This window comes from Aptenodytes forsteri, unplaced genomic scaffold (genome assembly GCF_000699145.1).
Source record: "Aptenodytes forsteri isolate BGI_AS27 unplaced genomic scaffold, ASM69914v1 Scaffold29, whole genome shotgun sequence".
NCBI classification, from domain to species: Eukaryota; Metazoa; Chordata; class Aves; order Sphenisciformes; family Spheniscidae; genus Aptenodytes; species Aptenodytes forsteri.
The window spans coordinates 1-16,800 of NW_008794520.1; the positions used below are offsets into that span (position 1 = coordinate 1).

Genomic DNA, 16,800 nt, shown 5'->3' on the forward strand with positions numbered 1-16,800 from the left:
TGAATAAAGCCTCATCTTTGCAAAAGTTATTTTAAAAAAAACCCCACTGTTATTAGATTGTGCATTTGGAGAACCAAAGATTTTTATCAACTTTTGTTCATGTTTTTAACTTACCTTTTTTTGTCTCGCCTATCACATTTTTAAACTCCATTTTAACTCAAGAGTATCTATATATATGTTTAGTTATGAAAATCAAGCTTACTGTTTATGATGTGTATTACCATAGTCCCTGGCAGCCCTAGCTCCTCTCCGGAGCCCCATGGTACCAGTCACCGTATGAATACTGCAAAAGGCTGCCTGTGCCTGCAGGCGTGGAGCTGGAGGGGCAGGTCTGAGGCGCAGGAGGTAACAGTGGGTCCCTTCCCTGACCGATGGGCAAGTGGTGGTGGCCTTCCTGATGCGGAAGGGACAGTGTGGCAAGGAAGTCTTGGTACACTAGAGATGTGAAGCCTTGCGTTGGAGACTATGTTGGAGATTTGCAGCTGTAATGCTTTAATATTCAGAGATCAGAAGCCATGCGGGGTTTTTTCCTTTTTTTTTTTCTTTTTCCTTTTTTGGAAACCTAAAAATGGGACTTTTTTTTTTTCACGAGTCAGGAGACTTCTTGCTGAGTAGGCCGTAGTATTTTTAGATATGCTGATTTTATGTCTGAATACGGTCTTTTTATGTAAAATGCATCTTTCATTTGACTGTTTTTATTTCAGTCTGCTGGCTGTGTGTGCGTGTGCTGGGCAGTCTCCCACACCACAAGCAGCTAAGCAGCCTGTTACCTGCAACAGTTTAGCTTTTGTTTTCTTTGAAATACTGAGTTTAATAATCAAACGGTTTTAACTTTTTTGCTTGTTAAAGCATTTCTGATCTAGTTGTAGGTTTATGTGGTCTTCAGGCTCCAAAGTTCCGCTGTAGATTTAGCTTTAAAATATACATGCTACAGTTCCTGATTTGCAGGGGAAGGTAGAGGGAGTGAGTCAATATTTGCTGGTTTTCGTATTAATTTTGTTGTGGAACTAAAAGCCTCTTAAAACATTATAGATATAGTGAACAGTTTTATTCTGCTTGACAGGTTATAGAAGCATCAGATTGTGGAATTCTTGAGATTTCTCTTAGGAACTAGATATTTAAGAAGAAATTTTAAAAAATGTGCTTGCTTATAACTTGAGTCTGTAAAATCTGAGTTCAGGCACATATGGTGCATAATGCTAATCTCTTAATGAGGTCTAAATTCCTTTCAGGTGTTTAGTTTCTTTTTTTCTTTTCCGTTATGTATCTTATTTTGCCAGTGAAGTTTTATTTTTCAGTAAATATTACTGTAGATCAATACAAAGTCAAGTTTTTTTGCATGGTTACTCCCAACTGTTACAGTGTGTTAGAGACAAGATGGGTTTTACATCTTTAAAAATACTACTCTTGCAACACACTTTTGGTGTTACATGAGGTTCCGTGCTAACCATTTTGTTATTTAGAGAGAAAGATACCTTCCTTTTGAGGATACTGTTTCTCCTGGCGCAGCGCTAACATGCACAGTCAATGCCAGTGATAGAAATTGTGTAGGCGTTAGCGGACACGTGAGCAAATTGTGAACCGCTGCATCAGTAGCATCACAGCAAAACCTACTGCAGCAGCACTCCTCTGCTAGCCTGTAAAAAAACCAACCTCTTACTGTGTTACCAGGCATTTTGCTGTGTTATTGACATAAATTTATGGATTGTTAAAGTTAGTACTGCCTTATACCGCCTAAGATCTTCCAGGTTTATATCCGAGTGCTGAAAATTGTAGAGGTGCTACTACAGTGTTTCATGCTTTTGCTGATGGTGCTAATTTAGTTAGTACAGCTGTCTGACTGTATAAAGAAAATGAGAACTTTGTCATGTCTGTGTCTGATAAAAACTTGTGTGTAGGCTGTAACTCTTGAATGTAGTGTGCATTTTGGTCTGCATGTTTTAGAATTTGCCTATGCTGTTAACTCTTGTAACAACATTTCTAGCAGCTGGATAGTTTTGGTACTGTGAATTTTGTAGTTATTTTTCATGAATACATTGGTAATTTCTTCAGTTTTCTTACATCATGACAATGAAAATGATGTATATATCCATAGCACATTCTGGAAGTTGGGTGGGTGAAGGTGTGTAGTTCTTTTCCTCTTGCTTTCCTTAGCCTTATTAAACACACTTTCAAGACTGTTTTCCATTTGTTAAATGGAATTTCTTTTGCTACCACTGTCGTTATCAGCTGTCAGTACCTGCCACCTACGATAGTACATCTTGGGAGACGCTTGTGAAGTAATGATGGCGATCCCTGCCGCATGCCCAGCTGGCAGTCCATGGGCAAGGGAACTTTTTCCCTTATAGTTAGCAGTTAGAAAAACACTTCTACCACTTACACTTATTATATGAAAATATTTCTATAGAAATGCTAACTGCTGAGCAGGGAAGAACTACTCTGACTGAATTATACTCCTAAGCATTGATAAATTGAATTACATACTTTGTGTTCTGTAGTAAAATTTTATTAGAGTAGAAGTTAGGAATGATGCTTGATTTGTGGTAGGGAGCATTGTTTTACCTTTTAAAAAAAAGAGAAGTTCTCTGTTTGGGTTTTTTTTGTTCTGTTTTTTAAAGGAAATTCAGTGGGTCTTTTTGATATGGGAAGAGAGGTATGTTCATTAAAAAAGGGAGATATCTTTGGTTCTTGCAGTATCAAATATTATAACCCAACCTTTTTTGCCTCAATAGGTATACAAAGCTCGGATATGCCGGTAATACTGAACCCCAGTTCATTATTCCTTCATGTAAGTATTTGTTACTTGTGTATGAATGCTGAAGTTACACTTAGAGTTTCTATAACGTGCTATGTAAAAAAACCAGTTAAAAATGAGTGACTTGAAAAAATTTTATTAGAGTAGAAGTTAGGAATGATGCTTGATTTGTGGTAGGGAGCATTGTTTTACCTTTTAAAAAAAAGAGAAGTTCTCTGTTTGGGTTTTTTTTGTTCTGTTTTTTAAAGGAAATTCAGTGGGTCTTTTTGATATGGGAAGAGAGGTATGTTCCATTAAAAAAGGAGATATCTTTGGTTCTTGCAGTATCAAATATTATAACCCAACCTTTTTTGCCTCAATAGGTATACAAAGCTCGGATATGCCGGTAATACTGAACCCCAGTTCATTATTCCTTCATGTAAGTATTTGTTACTTGTGTATGAATGCTGAAGTTACACTTAGAGTTTCTATAACGTGCTATGTAAAAAAACCAGTTAAAAATGAGTGACTTGAAAAGAGCTCTGAGTGATGACACAGAGTGATAGCATGGCTCTGTTCTGTTTTGCTATAGATGCTCAGTTTAGAAAGATATGTTCATTAAAATGGTATACTAATATTTGAAGTTAATATCTTGGAAATTGAAACCATATTGAAATACAGTAGTGTGGCTATATATTTACTTTTTAGAAGGTTTTTCCCTTATTAGGGACTTCTCAGGTTAAAGTTTAGTTGATTGTAACTAGAAAAAAAAAATTAAAATTGGATGTTTTAATGTCTTTAGGGTTTAAAATGTTATACTTCCCAAGTATTTTTCAGTATTACAGCTATGTTACTTAATTTACTATGTTTTGTAAATAGAACAAGAAAACATTTAATTTTTTTTTACATGTAAAATTGCTTATTTGCTCTCTGTCTTCTGAACTGTTGAAGTGATACAGCTCTACTCTAGAGAGTGGAACTCAAATCATCTTCCTTTAGAAATGCTTCACCTTTTGACCTCCTACACCACTTGGCATTTTGTCATTGTGCATCTGTGCCAAAGTAATCATGTATTACATCCTGGTAAAAAGGAATAATTAATACACCCAGTTTTCCTTGTAAATGCAACAGGAAAAGAGCTAGAACTAATAATACTTAAGCATAGTCGCTGTAAAATAGAACTTGATAGTTCAGGCTCTGTTAATTTTTCTAGAAAACGTGCTTCAAAAAGCAATTTTCATGGAAAGCTAAGGTTAATTCACTTAATGCATTCTCCTGTTTTCATACAAGTGAGAGAATCATTTCAATCTCTTTTATACGTAGTTCTTCATTCACTTGGTTTTCCAATTGAATTTCATTTGGTTTACCTCAGTGACATATAAGAATACTCTACAGTTTTGTTTTTCACCCAAAAACTAGTTTTAACGTTAGATTTAAAAAAAAAAGTTAATGAACCATTGAAAAAACCTTACATTGCTCTTTAAACTTCATAGCAGTCTTTAAATTAAAAATGGGCAAATGTTATTTTATTTAATTTCAGATATATAGATTTTACATACTTTCTCTGCATCTTCAGATTTGGTTTATTTAACTTTAAAATCACATTCTTGTTCCAAAAAAGGAGAAGAGAGATCATGACACTTAAAACAAATTCTGGGAATGAAATGACCTGTCAGATCATTAAGCAGAGAAATTTATACAACAGGGATGCTATTAAAGTAGAAGATAAAGGGGGTAAATGAGATTTTCTGACAGCTTTTTGATATAGTGTGGTGCATTTAAAAAAAAAACCTTCTCTAGTCTAGATGCTCCTACAGCTGAAATGGTCCTTGACTGCAATTCTCTTAATGAAAAAGGCATTTTTCTCATTTGTACTCTAATCCAAGTTAGATAATTACACTAACTGCACAAGTTTGCATTAATCCTCTGCCTCAAATGAAATAAAATAGCACTGGTGTAATCCACATTAGAGAAACAAAAATCGAGTATAGCAGTACCTAGTTTCAACATAAAATGTTACAAAAAAACTGTGGATCTTTTCAAAGCACTTTGGTGTCTTCAATTTCCTTAATATTATCCACAGAGGAAAAATGGTTTGGGTTCTCCTTTGACTTCCAGCAATGGTGGTTGCATGTTATCAATTTGATTCTCTAAAAAATGTTTGCTGTTAAACAGGTTCGAGCAGCATTCCTTCTGCCTTGTTCACTTGCTGCTTATCTTATTTGCTTCTGCTCTTAAATTTTTATCTCCCACTCCTCTCATGTTGTGTTCTTGATTTAATTCTGAATATGCTTCTGTAGAGATGACAAATGCTTGCCTGAAAAGTGAAGTAAATGAGAATACATTGGGCCAATTTTTTGAAGAGACTTGGGTTCACTGATTTCTTTCCTGGCTGCTTTTTAGATCTTAACAGATCATTAATTTTGCTTGATTTTTATTCACTTAATCCTTTTTTCCTGCTGTATGTTAAAATAGGAGTCAACTTCCTTCCATTACCCAGTAGTTCTCTTGATTTGTCATCTATTTCAGTTTATCTATGATAGTTTACATGTTAGATGGCCTTTTCTTTACCTTTAAAAGAAAAAAAAATGGCTTGAGTAGTGGTTAAGCACAAAAATTGATTTGATGCAAGTATGTCCTCTTTTCTTCTAAAAGCTCTTAATTCTTGTGCCAAGCAAACCAAAGGCAAATGCTCTGAGATACTGCTGGAGTGCTGCCCATCTTCAGACACCGTGGTAGCCTAGCTATGGTTTCAGCAAGATTTATTTTCCTGTTTATTTTCAGGATATGATTCTTGATTCAGGTTGTTTCCTTCTCATTTCTGACTTTCGAAACCAGGACTGAACAGGCTAGCCTCAACGTCAGCAAAATATTGAGAGCTCCCATCTTGTTTTAGGCTTGTAACAGGGTGAAACCACTTTGACTTGAGAAAGTTTTTATAATTCTGTGGCAAACGATGGTATTTTACTTGAAACTTCTTGAAGATAACACACATCTGGACAGAAAAATTTCCCAAAACGCGTGAGCGCTGTAATGACGACCTGAAAAATATTTGGCAAGATTCTTCTTTTCACTTGCAGCAAACACTGGCCTTGCGACATCTCCTCCCCCACAATTTTAGCTTCTACTTGATATCTACACCCCCCCCACCCCCCAGCTTTTCCCCTTCCTCCAGCCTTTTGCTTCCTCTCTGCTCTCCTGTAAGCTGCTACAAAAGTTACAGTATGATTCAGTTTTCTTCCTGAAGAGCTCAAAATAATGTCTTCTGTTTTATCCTCTTCAGTCTTTCACAACATTTAACTTTGGCTGCGCAGCTCTGCTTTTCTTGCTCTTTATGGGAAGAGAAGGATGGGGAGCATCAGTGACCTAACGGTGCTTTACCCTAGCATGCTATTGATTTCCAAATCCTGTAGCTGTGCTGCCCTGTGTCTGGTGGGCTTGAGCCTGCAGCAGCTGTTTTCATAACTTTTTTTTTTAATCTTAGTTGTGAGCAAACAGAACTTCTTACTGAAGGTGAGAATTAGCAAAATAATTCTGCCTTTGAAAGAGCTGTTGGATCACGACCTTTGAATATTTGAGGCTGATACCAATGCTTCTTATATGTATGAATTTCCTCATTTGTGTAAAGGATTGTGTTTAAAGGCAATTAGTAAGACTTGAAAAAATACAGCAGGTATTGCTGGCGCTGCATCCCTGGTAGCCAGGGGGCTGAGGTAAAAGATGAGGGAAGGGAACATCTGTGTTCCTGTGATATCTAATCACTGATCCATCTTTCCAGGATCCTGTGTTTACCCTTAGCCAGTATTTTTCTGGTAAAAACTTTTGTCTTTATTTATGATGAGTAATTATCCTGGAAGGAATAAATTGCCAAGATACAAGCTCTTAGCTTTTGCCAGTTATTCCTTGAAGTGAAGGAGAGATTTATAGTCTTTCTTAAATTAAATTCTCCATCCTATTCTTAATGATAAGATAGGAGTAGGATTTAAAGGAAGAAATTAAACATAGACTTTGTGAAAATCTGTTTTGAAGCATCTAAAGGTGCATCACGTGGCCATAAAAATTTCTGTCCTTTTATTTCTGTCCAATTTTCTTTTTCTGTATGCCTTACATTTTCTTCTACTTCTCCCTTCCTGCTTTCTTTTGTACATGTTTTTTGCTTATTTAGTTGCTATTCATTCCCTTTTGTGTGCCATATCTCATTTTCATAATATGTCCCGAAATCAAATTGGTGCGAGTGAAGTAAAACATCCATTTATATAATGGCAACATGTTTTCTTTCTTGCTCTTTATTCAACTTCTACAACTGCATTCCTTTTTATATATCATTATTATTATTATTATTATTATAGGAGTGTGCAGAAAATTAGCACACTTGCTGAATAAAATGAGATCTGTAGGGATACCCTTAGTGATTCTTTTTTGCATGTTGTGTCTAACAATTAAATCTGTATTTAGATCTGTATTGTGTTACTTTATAAATCCTAATTATGTTAACCTGTGAATAGAATTCCAGTTATCTGTGTTTTATTTAGCTTTTCTGTGCTTATACCTGAAACAAAGGATGAATATAATTACAGTGTGTTCCTATTCTTGAATATTGAGGTTTTATTTTTTTAGTGCAGGATATATGATCTACAATATTGTGTTCTCTGTTAAAGGTATTGCTATCAAAGAATCCGCAAAAGTGGTCGATCAAGCACAAAGGAGGGTTTTGAAAGGTGTTGATGATTTAGACTTCTTTATCGGGGATGAAGCAATAGAAAAACCAACTTATGCAACCAAGGTAGAGAAATGTTTAAAATAATTTTCCAATACTCTTTAGAAAGCATCAGCTATACAGTAAACAGCTTGTTATGAATGCTTTTTGGTTAATTTTAATCTTACTTTCTTATTAACTCTGTTTTAATGTAAAGTAAGGTTTGGTATTAGTTTTGTTGACCTTCAGGAGCCTGTGGGAATTTGCAAAAAAAGTATGTGAATATATATTTCTTCTGAAGTGAAGGGAGGCTGGGAGAGCGTTAAGTGGAAATATCACATTCTTTCATGTTCCTTGGCATCTTGAATCGGCAATGTCAGAGTCAGGACGCTGGGCTAGGGAGAACCTTTGGTTTATCCTAGTGCCACCATTCTGCTGTACTGAGAAGTGCAATGTATTGTCTCTGCTGTTCAAGGTTGGAATCTGAATTTCAAGTGTGTGTCCAATTAAGATAGGGAAAACCTAATGCAAGGTTTCTTGCATATGTAGATCAGGTGCTTTTACTGCAGTTGAAAACACTGATTTCCCGTTCTCTCTCCCCCCCCTTTCTTTTGTTTCCAATTATATTTTGATATTCTTCTGCAACAGTGGCCCATCCGCCATGGTATAGTTGAAGACTGGGACTTGATGGAGAGGTTTATGGAGCAAGTAATCTTTAAGTATTTAAGGGCAGAACCCGAGGACCATTATTTTCTTTTGGTAGGTAAAATTATGTCCTACTTATGAAATTGCATGTGACTAGTAAGAATGTTTGTGCTGACTTATGTAATAATTCTTAAATATGAACATACTTATGTTGAAAACTAAAGTAACTATAAATTACTTGAAACTTTCCTGACCTGGCTTATCCCATCCAGGTTCTTTAATTTTCTAAAGATGTCAGAGTGTCTGAACTGCAAACTTTTTTCTGTTCTCATTTCCCTCCAAATTGCATCTGCTCCATCCCTTTTTTTCTATTACTTATCCACTGAATTCAATAACAATGTTTACATTTTTTGAGGCAAAAAAGTACCTGTGTGTTTTGACTTGACATAAGTGCAGTTATTTTGTTGTTACAATGCTGCCACCTGGATGGTGTGTCTAGACAGTGAAATCTTTTTTTTTTTTTGTGAAATCAGAAGGATTGATTGTCATATCTGGGCAAATTAGATCTGAATTAAGGTCAATGTTATTCTGAAGCATCTGCTATTCCTTAGTATTTTATTTAAGGCCATTGAAATAGGCAATTTGTTTTAGTCTGATGTTTATGGAGCAGGTTTGGTATTAGAGGTGTTGGCCATACTTGTTAACAAGAACATCTAATGCAACCGTCTCCTCGAAGCAGGTCTAATTAGATCCGGTTGCTCAAGGCTGTGTCCAGCCAAGCTTTGAATATCTCCAAGGATCAAGATGCCAGAACAACTCTAGGCCCCTTTCCCAATATTTGACCACCCTCGTGTTACCCTTTTTCCTCCCAATACCTACTTAGAATTTCCCATGTTGCAGCTTGTCTCCATGACCTCTTGTCCTTATAACCTTTGAAGAATGGCTCCCTCCTCTCTTTACCATCCTATTACATAGTTGATGCAATGGGAGAGTGATTCCTCCCCCCAAATATTCTGTAGCACTATCCAAAATGCTCTTTCAGAGGAGAGACTTAATATTAAGTATGTTTGGTATTTTAATGAAAATTATAGCATACTATTATAGCACATTGTGTGTTGTTGCTAGATTCTCTCGGTTGAGTACATTTCTACAGCTGATTATATCAACTTGTTTTATAGTGATTGCCTTCTGAAGAAAAACAGCTTTTTTTCTTTAATGAATCACTGCGAAATCTTTAAAATAATTGTCATTCTTTAAATGTGCTAAACTGCATCCTTTGACATTTTTAGGTTGATAGTCCTTGATTCTTTCAGTGAAATCAAAAGTTGTGATGAGCTAACCCAACCCACAAAGGGGGCCATCAATGTAAATTCTTAAGCAGTAATTACTATAACGTTTTTATTGCATTTCTGTTTTTCTGTTTTCACTCTAATCATCATGTTTTTGCAATGCAGTTTGCATAAATTCTGTTATTGTTGGAGGAGTTTCTAGACTTTCTTCATTGCACTATTTGCCTTTAAAAGCACCCTTTGCACATTACTATTTTTACATGCTATTGTTGAATGACTCATCTTTCAAAATTTAGGGTTTGGTGATTTTTTTTTAAAAGTCAAGTGTTTGATTTGAATGCAAGTAAAACTTGTTGGTTTTTTTTGTCTCACAGACTGAGCCTCCATTAAATACTCCAGAAAATAGAGAATATACTGCTGAAATCATGTTCGAGTCTTTCAACGTTCCAGGGCTATATATTGCTGTTCAGGTAAGCAGGGTTGTTGAAAGTTAGAGCTACAATATTTCTCCTTGAGCTAAAACTAATTTCACTATGAAAACCGTATGAGTAGTGTTTGGAATACCTTTTTATGCACTTTTAGTTAGTAGTTTCACCACTAGATGTTTGATATGCATTGATTCTGTGGTCTGTTAGCTGAGTACTGTTCCTCTGTTACCTGTATAGAAGGCTGCCTCCAAGCAGTAGAGTATAATATCTGTTGCATCATAAATAAAAAAACCCACGCAACACACCACATCATCATAATGGTATTAGGCAAAGAATTGAATCCCTCTCAATATGAAGTAGCAAAAAAGATGTTTGTTTGAACGTGGCTATATAGGGGTCAAAAACTACATTTATGCAGTCTCTTTTTCATGAGCTGTTGTGTACACGCATATAATATTACTAAATCAGTTTCCATGCTGTGTAAATTACCATGAGGGTGTCAGTCTGGGTATTGTTGGGAGGGGTAGTGGAAGGTGGGATCTGCAATGCAGTGCTTTTATGAAGATTTGGTTTTTGTGTGTGTGTGTTCTTTTACAAGGCTGTCCTTGCCTTAGCTGCATCTTGGACGTCAAGACAAGTAGGAGAACGAACGCTGACTGGCACAGTTATAGACAGTGGTGATGGTGTCACTCATGTTATTCCTGTTGTAAGTATACCTCAAAACTATAGAAACAGTTTAGCCGGAGAACAGTTTGTCCTGTAACTTCTCTGAAGTTTATACTTACACAGACTGAAGTATAGCTAGGAATCTTCAGAAATGTCAGATAATTTCCAGGGTTGCGGGTGTGGGGGTTTTGTTTATTTTGTAGTGCAGAAACTCTCAAACTTCTCTGCACCCTGAGTTTGTCAGGGCATACTGTCTTCCAGTGACTTATCTTAAAAGGTGATTTGCCAAGGCCACGTTAAGTGATCAATGAAGTTGTATTGCTTTATCATATTTCCAGTTTGCTTTGCTGGTAAGAGTGAATATGCTCTTTACAATAGTCAGTCCAAAACGTTTGGAAACTTTTTTGTTTAATTCAGTCAATTCATATATAAAATAAAATAATACAAAATATTTGAGGGCAGATGTAGTATTGTTTACAGTTTTTCTCCATCTGTTGACCAATGTTTAGTAGTATGCTATCATGCATCAGCGATACAAGCAAAAAGAAAAATGTTCCTACCTGACTGAAAAAAAAACCCAAACCCCAAACCCCAAAAACCTTAAGGTTAGTTAATGTTGAATATCTGTTCCAATATATCAAGTTGCTAAAAGCAAAAATTAGTATGATCATATGATGTTTTATTAAAGAATTAACATTTACAGCAGCAGTTTCTTAACTGTCAAATTATTGTTTCTGCTGTAGGTACGTATTTCCTTTTACAGAGCTACATATTTGAAATTTTATAATAGGAGCATTTAATAATGTTCTTTATTTCAAGTGGTTGGTAATATGTCTTTCTGCCCATCTTTCCTTGGGAAGTTAAATGCGTGTCTAGGCACCAGACACATTTTTCTTTTCGAAATGAAGTTAGATTGCAATTTTTAAGATTAAAATCTATACAAAGCTTTATCATGCCACAGTAACCTCAATTTTTAAAAATGATTTGTTATACCAAATAGTAGCATTGGTGATCAAACATGCTGTGATGTAGCAATTTGGTACTAATCTTGGTGGAACTGTGATGTATAGCAATTTGACTAATCTTGGTGGAATACAGTGGCTGAATCTTTGTTCAGACTGTTCATCCAAGATGGCACATTTTTAATAAGATGTAGGGAACAATTGATATTTCAAACCTTTTATAGGTAAACTTTTTTTAATTGTACTTAGTTCAAATTGCTGTTTAAAACAGTTGAACTTTTCCTGATTTGTGTGTGGTGGGGTTTTTTTTTTACTTGAAATAAGAGTAGGTATTCTATATCACTTGAAGCATTAAGCTCCTTTGTATAGTGACATTTGCTTGATTTCTGGATTTTTTTTTAAACGTGTTGAACAAATTGACAGCAATAGTTATACCACTTTTATAATAAAATAGATAAAGAGGAATTAACAAATGCTTATCTCTGGTGGTGGAGCTAACAATAGTGGTACATTTTGTATGACTTTATTTTTCTATGTTAGAAAGAACATTTTATATGAATGTAAGGTGTATATAGGAAATATTAAGCATTTAATATTCATGTGATACCTGGATTCATCTGTTTGGATGTAGCAGGTCTGGTGAGGTTGAAAGCCAGTCTAGAACACTTCTGGTTTCTATGTTTAGACCAGATATTTTTAATGCCCCGATACTGGCCCCCAGGACAAGTGTGACTTACAAGGGTAGACTGATGGATGAGTATGGGCCAGTCTGATGTTCTAAGCCGTCTCAGTTAATGTGCTGAAATGATGCATTTTCTCCCTGCTTTCAGAAAATTAATTTTGGTTCATGTGGATTATAACATCTTACATCAGTGGCTGTGACTGCAGAGCCACATCATTTATTCTAAAATAATATTTCACGATACAAGGTTTCTTGACCTTTTTGGTAAGAGTAACCTCATTTTGAAGAGAAAATAAAGGCCAAGGAATAGTGAGTATAGCTATTTGTCTGCCTTACATACTAGTGACCTTTCTGTTCCTCCTAACCTTGTAAGAATTATGAACCAATGCAAAGCGAAACACTTTAACAAGTAAAATAAGGCTACTGAAGAATTGGATTTCTGGTAATTGAATGAACCAGTCTTTAAGGGCTTCAATCTCACAATCGCAGATAGTGAATAGGAGTTTAGACTACATCTCTTTCTCTCTCCCTCCTAAGCTTTGTTGAAAGGAGTTCTTGTCAATACCTTTCTCCCAATTAATTTTCTTTACAGGCTGAAGGATACGTGATTGGCAGCTGTATCAAACACATTCCAATTGCTGGGCGAGATATAACATACTTCATTCAGCAGTTGCTGAGGGAGCGAGAAGTAGGAATTCCTCCTGAACAATCCTTGGAAACAGCTAAAGCTGTGAAGGTAATGTGAACACCGCGGACGTTAAGGTTATTTTAGATCAGAGCTTGATACCTATTTTTAAAATACAATAATATCTTAAGATCATTGTCTTTCCAAGTAATGGTGCTCTGTTTCTAAATAATATAAAAATCTCTAAATAATAACATGAAATACCTTAAATTTAAGGTATGCTGTTGGGTTATACTCAGTCTGGCCTAGAATTTCACTCTTCACTTGTCTTCCCTTTCTCTTCTCCTCCCCTATTATTATTACAGTAATATTCAGTAGGAAATGTTCTTGGTGGGATGTGTAATGTATAGAGCTCTAATTACTTTTTTATTCTTTCTGAATATTGATACGTTCTTTTTTTGTGGTACAAAGCTATTCTGAAAGACATTCAGCTTAAAGTACACTTAAACTGGTTTCTATGGCAATTCTTCAATATACTTTAGAACTCATTTCTCACCATCGTAGAAGTTTAGAGGAAAAAACAGATGAAAAGTAATTTAGCTCAGCAAGATGTGCTTTCAGTGCCGCACAGAAATGATTCGTAGTAGCAGAGCCATTGTCTAACCGTATACAGTAAATGTCAGTTCAGCCGTTTTTGAGGCCTATTCTGTATCTGCCAATTTAAAACTCTTATTCTTAAAGGTTTAAATTACTATACTTTTTTTAAAGTTCATACCATCTTCCCTGCTATACTTAAGAAGATACTTCTAACTGTACATATTCAATTTTCAGGAACGCTTTAGTTATGTTTGCCCTGACTTAGTAAAAGAATTTAACAAGTATGACACAGATGGTACAAAGTGGATTAAACAGTATACTGGAATTAATGCTATCTCAAAGAAAGAATTTACCATTGATGTTGGCTATGAGAGATTCCTGGGGCCAGAGATTTTCTTCCATCCTGAGGTAAGTTGATTTGAATTGTCTACGTTTTTTTTTTAGGTGCATTTTAGATGATAAGCATATAAATAGTATTTGCAAACTTTTAAAGAAGTGGTTATCCCGACTTACATTTCTCCTTATTTGTAAATAGATACCAGCTATTATTGTAAGTCAACGGGGTTTGTGGTTTTGATTCTTGATTGCTTCTTGTAATCTTACAAATTCAGCTTGATATCTAAACAAAACACTCTATTTGAAACTTTTAAAGTAAATGGATTCCTACACCCATATTTTCTTCTTGCAATTTTTAATAGAATTTCCAGGTCTTACCACACTGTACCTTGTTTCTTACCTGCCTGTTGAAAATCAAGTTTCTAAATATTCTGTCGTCTTGCCTTTATACCATCAGTTTCTCTCCCAGTGTTGGGAAAAATTCAATGGGAATAAAGCCTTCCCCGCCACCTCCCCCCGCCCTGAATACCTCTCCACATTCTCCTGTTGCAGGTTTTTTCACGTTACACTGTTTAGCTCTGGTGCTCAGCATCTGAGAAGGGCATGGATACTTTGACCTGTTACAGTTAACAAAAACTATCTAAGAGAATAGCTGGCAAAATAGGTACTTTAGGTTTTTTATTCTTTCAGACCTTTTAAAAATGGCAGCAAAAATAGCTAACATAACTATTTCCATTATTAGTTTTCATGACTTCTCTATTATAATAGGGTGGTTCTTTCTCTTTCCTTTTTCTCTTTACCCCCCCTTTCCTTTGCAATGTGTGGTCCTACATGTTGACTCGTCTGTTTTTATTCTTGGTTGTAGTTTGCTAATCCTGACTTTACGCAACCAATCTCAGAAGTAGTAGATGAAGTTATTCAGAATTGTCCCATTGATGTTAGACGTCCTCTGTATAAGGTCAGTAGCTATAATGAATATTTTTAATACTTGTTTTAGAAGGATTGTGCTTTATACTGAAACATGTATTTGAAACTTTATTTAAAAAAAAAAATTAACCATTTTCCTAGAAATTAGTCCAATATGCAGGAGGCTTTATGTTGTTCACTTACACTTTTTTCAGAATGTGATGTTTCATTACTCAAACTCTTATTTAAAAGAAAAAGAAATAAGGGAAACATAAATCTGAGCTAAAGAAGTGAGATGTACTAAGATACAAATGGATTTTAAAGCACAGCCAATTTTAATGTGACAGCCTCTTTGTGAATTCATATTCTGTCATGCTTAAGTGTTAGGTAATTTAAAACTTAAAGTAAAAGCATACCTGTTAACTGTAACTTTAAAAACTGTATTTAGATAGAATTTAAGAACTGGGTAGGGTTGGAGACTTGCATTTTCAGAAGCAGTTAATAATTTTTGTTACTCAAAACAGAATATTGTCCTCTCTGGAGGCTCAACCATGTTCAGGGACTTTGGTCGCCGTTTACAGCGAGACTTGAAAAGGACTGTTGATGCCAGACTGAAACTTAGTGAAGAACTTAGTGGTGGCAGACTGAAGGTTAGTTCTTGCAGCTAATGCATTCAACAAGCATCTTTCTCTCCCTTGTAACCCGGGAAATGTGAAAATAACATACTGCAATGATGTTCTTGTTTGTTGAAATGTTTTCGTTTTCATTTAAAGTTCTAGAGATTTGTATATTGTAGAGAATTGTAGACTGGTGTTGGAAAATATTTATGTAATCCTCTCCTTGTAGGAAGCTATAGTACTGCTTCCCCTGGTATGCACTTGTGCTGCCTGTCCTTTATTATTGAACTGAATCAGTCTCACCTAAGGAAAGGATGGGACCTACGCCTGTTGTGTAGAAGCAGTTGGTCACTCCCAAGCTTTTTTTGTGCTTAGAGCTTATTGATTAGTTGCAAATCATCCTCCTCAGTCTTTTGAACTTAAAGATAATAAGAGAGATGGAGCAAGCTCATTGTCGAGCCACCAGGGTAGTTAGAGGACTGGAGCACTTGTCCTATGAAGAAAAGCAGAGGGAACTGGCTTGTATAGAGAAGAGAAGGCTTTGGGAGTCCTAATAGCAGCCCCTCGGTCTATGTGGGAAGATGATCGAGAAAGTGGGACCAGACCCTTGACAGTGCTGTGTGGTGGGTGCATGAGAGACAACAGAGATAAATCGAAACAGAAGAGGTTCAGCTTGGATAAAAGGGAAAACTTTTTCATTGTGGGGATAACCAGGCATTGGAACAGGCTGCCCAGAGAGGTGGTGCAGTCTCCATCCTTAGAGGTTTTTGAGATTCAGCTGGATAAAACTCTGAATAACTTCCTCTGACCTTGTAGCTGACTCTGCTTTGAGCAGGAGGCTGAACTAGAGATGTTCTGAGGTCCCTTCCCACCTAAATTATCCTATGAAACGACTTCATGTTTTCACTAGACTGCATGATGCTTAATTTACGTTCTTTCCACTTTTGACCTCTGATCTAACTTTTGCATTTTTTCTGTTGACTCTGCATACATAAACGGTATCAGCAAAGATAACAATTATTTTGGGTTTTTTCCTTTTAAGGCAAGATTGAAGTGATTTTCCTCATTTATTTTTTAGTAGTAATCTAGCTAGATGAGCTCAAACAATCCTTAAAACCCCCAGTATAGCTTCGTAATATGCCATGTAGACAAGTCTGAAATTTCAGTTATATACAGTTCTCTGGTTCAAGTAACCTAGTTTATCCTTAGTTCTCTTTACTAGACTTTATCACTTAGTAAGGAAGCAGGATATGAATAAGGAAATCTGATGCGATTCTTCCTTCTTCAGAGTACCAGGCATTGCAAGTAGCTGCTGGCTTGCATTTTGCTAATCTGTTAGAAGTGATTTTTAGCTACTGTTTCAAATTGTTCAGATTGCAGCGGATTGTACTGGAACTAACAAATTACTTCTTTCTGAAACTGTTATGTACACTGCCATTTTTGATAAGCACAAGTAAGGAATGAAGGTTTGTGTGGAGGGAAAGGGGCTAACTGGAACGAATATTGTAGTTTTGAAAAGCATGACTGACTGTATTGGTTCTAGATAAACTTTTAATCAGTCTGCAACTGATGCTTTGTTAAAATAATGACATTAAATTTAAAAATTAACTTTCTGAA

General features: G+C 35.7%; 1 protein-coding gene across 2 annotated transcripts in view; it reads left to right on the forward strand.

Annotated features, from left to right (window-relative positions):
* Positions 1-2,743: 2,743 nt before the first annotated feature.
* ACTR3 (ARP3 actin related protein 3 homolog) overlaps positions 2,744-16,800 on the forward strand; it is a 16,299-nt gene continuing 2,242 nt past the window's right edge. The window contains exons 1-9 of one of the 2 annotated variants that reach the window (XM_009290999.2): positions 2,744-2,788; positions 7,393-7,517; positions 8,079-8,189; positions 9,739-9,834; positions 10,391-10,498; positions 12,695-12,838; positions 13,559-13,732; positions 14,526-14,618; positions 15,091-15,216. In XM_009290999.2, coding sequence (XP_009289274.2) covers positions 8,118-8,189; positions 9,739-9,834; positions 10,391-10,498; positions 12,695-12,838; positions 13,559-13,732; positions 14,526-14,618; positions 15,091-15,216 — 813 coding nt within the window. In that variant the 5' untranslated portion in view covers positions 2,744-2,788; positions 7,393-7,517; positions 8,079-8,117. Of the gene's footprint in view, positions 2,789-3,110; positions 3,174-7,392; positions 7,518-8,078; positions 8,190-9,738; positions 9,835-10,390; positions 10,499-12,694; positions 12,839-13,558; positions 13,733-14,525; positions 14,619-15,090; positions 15,217-16,800 lie in introns of those variants that run through there. The other variant, XM_019475050.1, reaches the window with a different exon arrangement.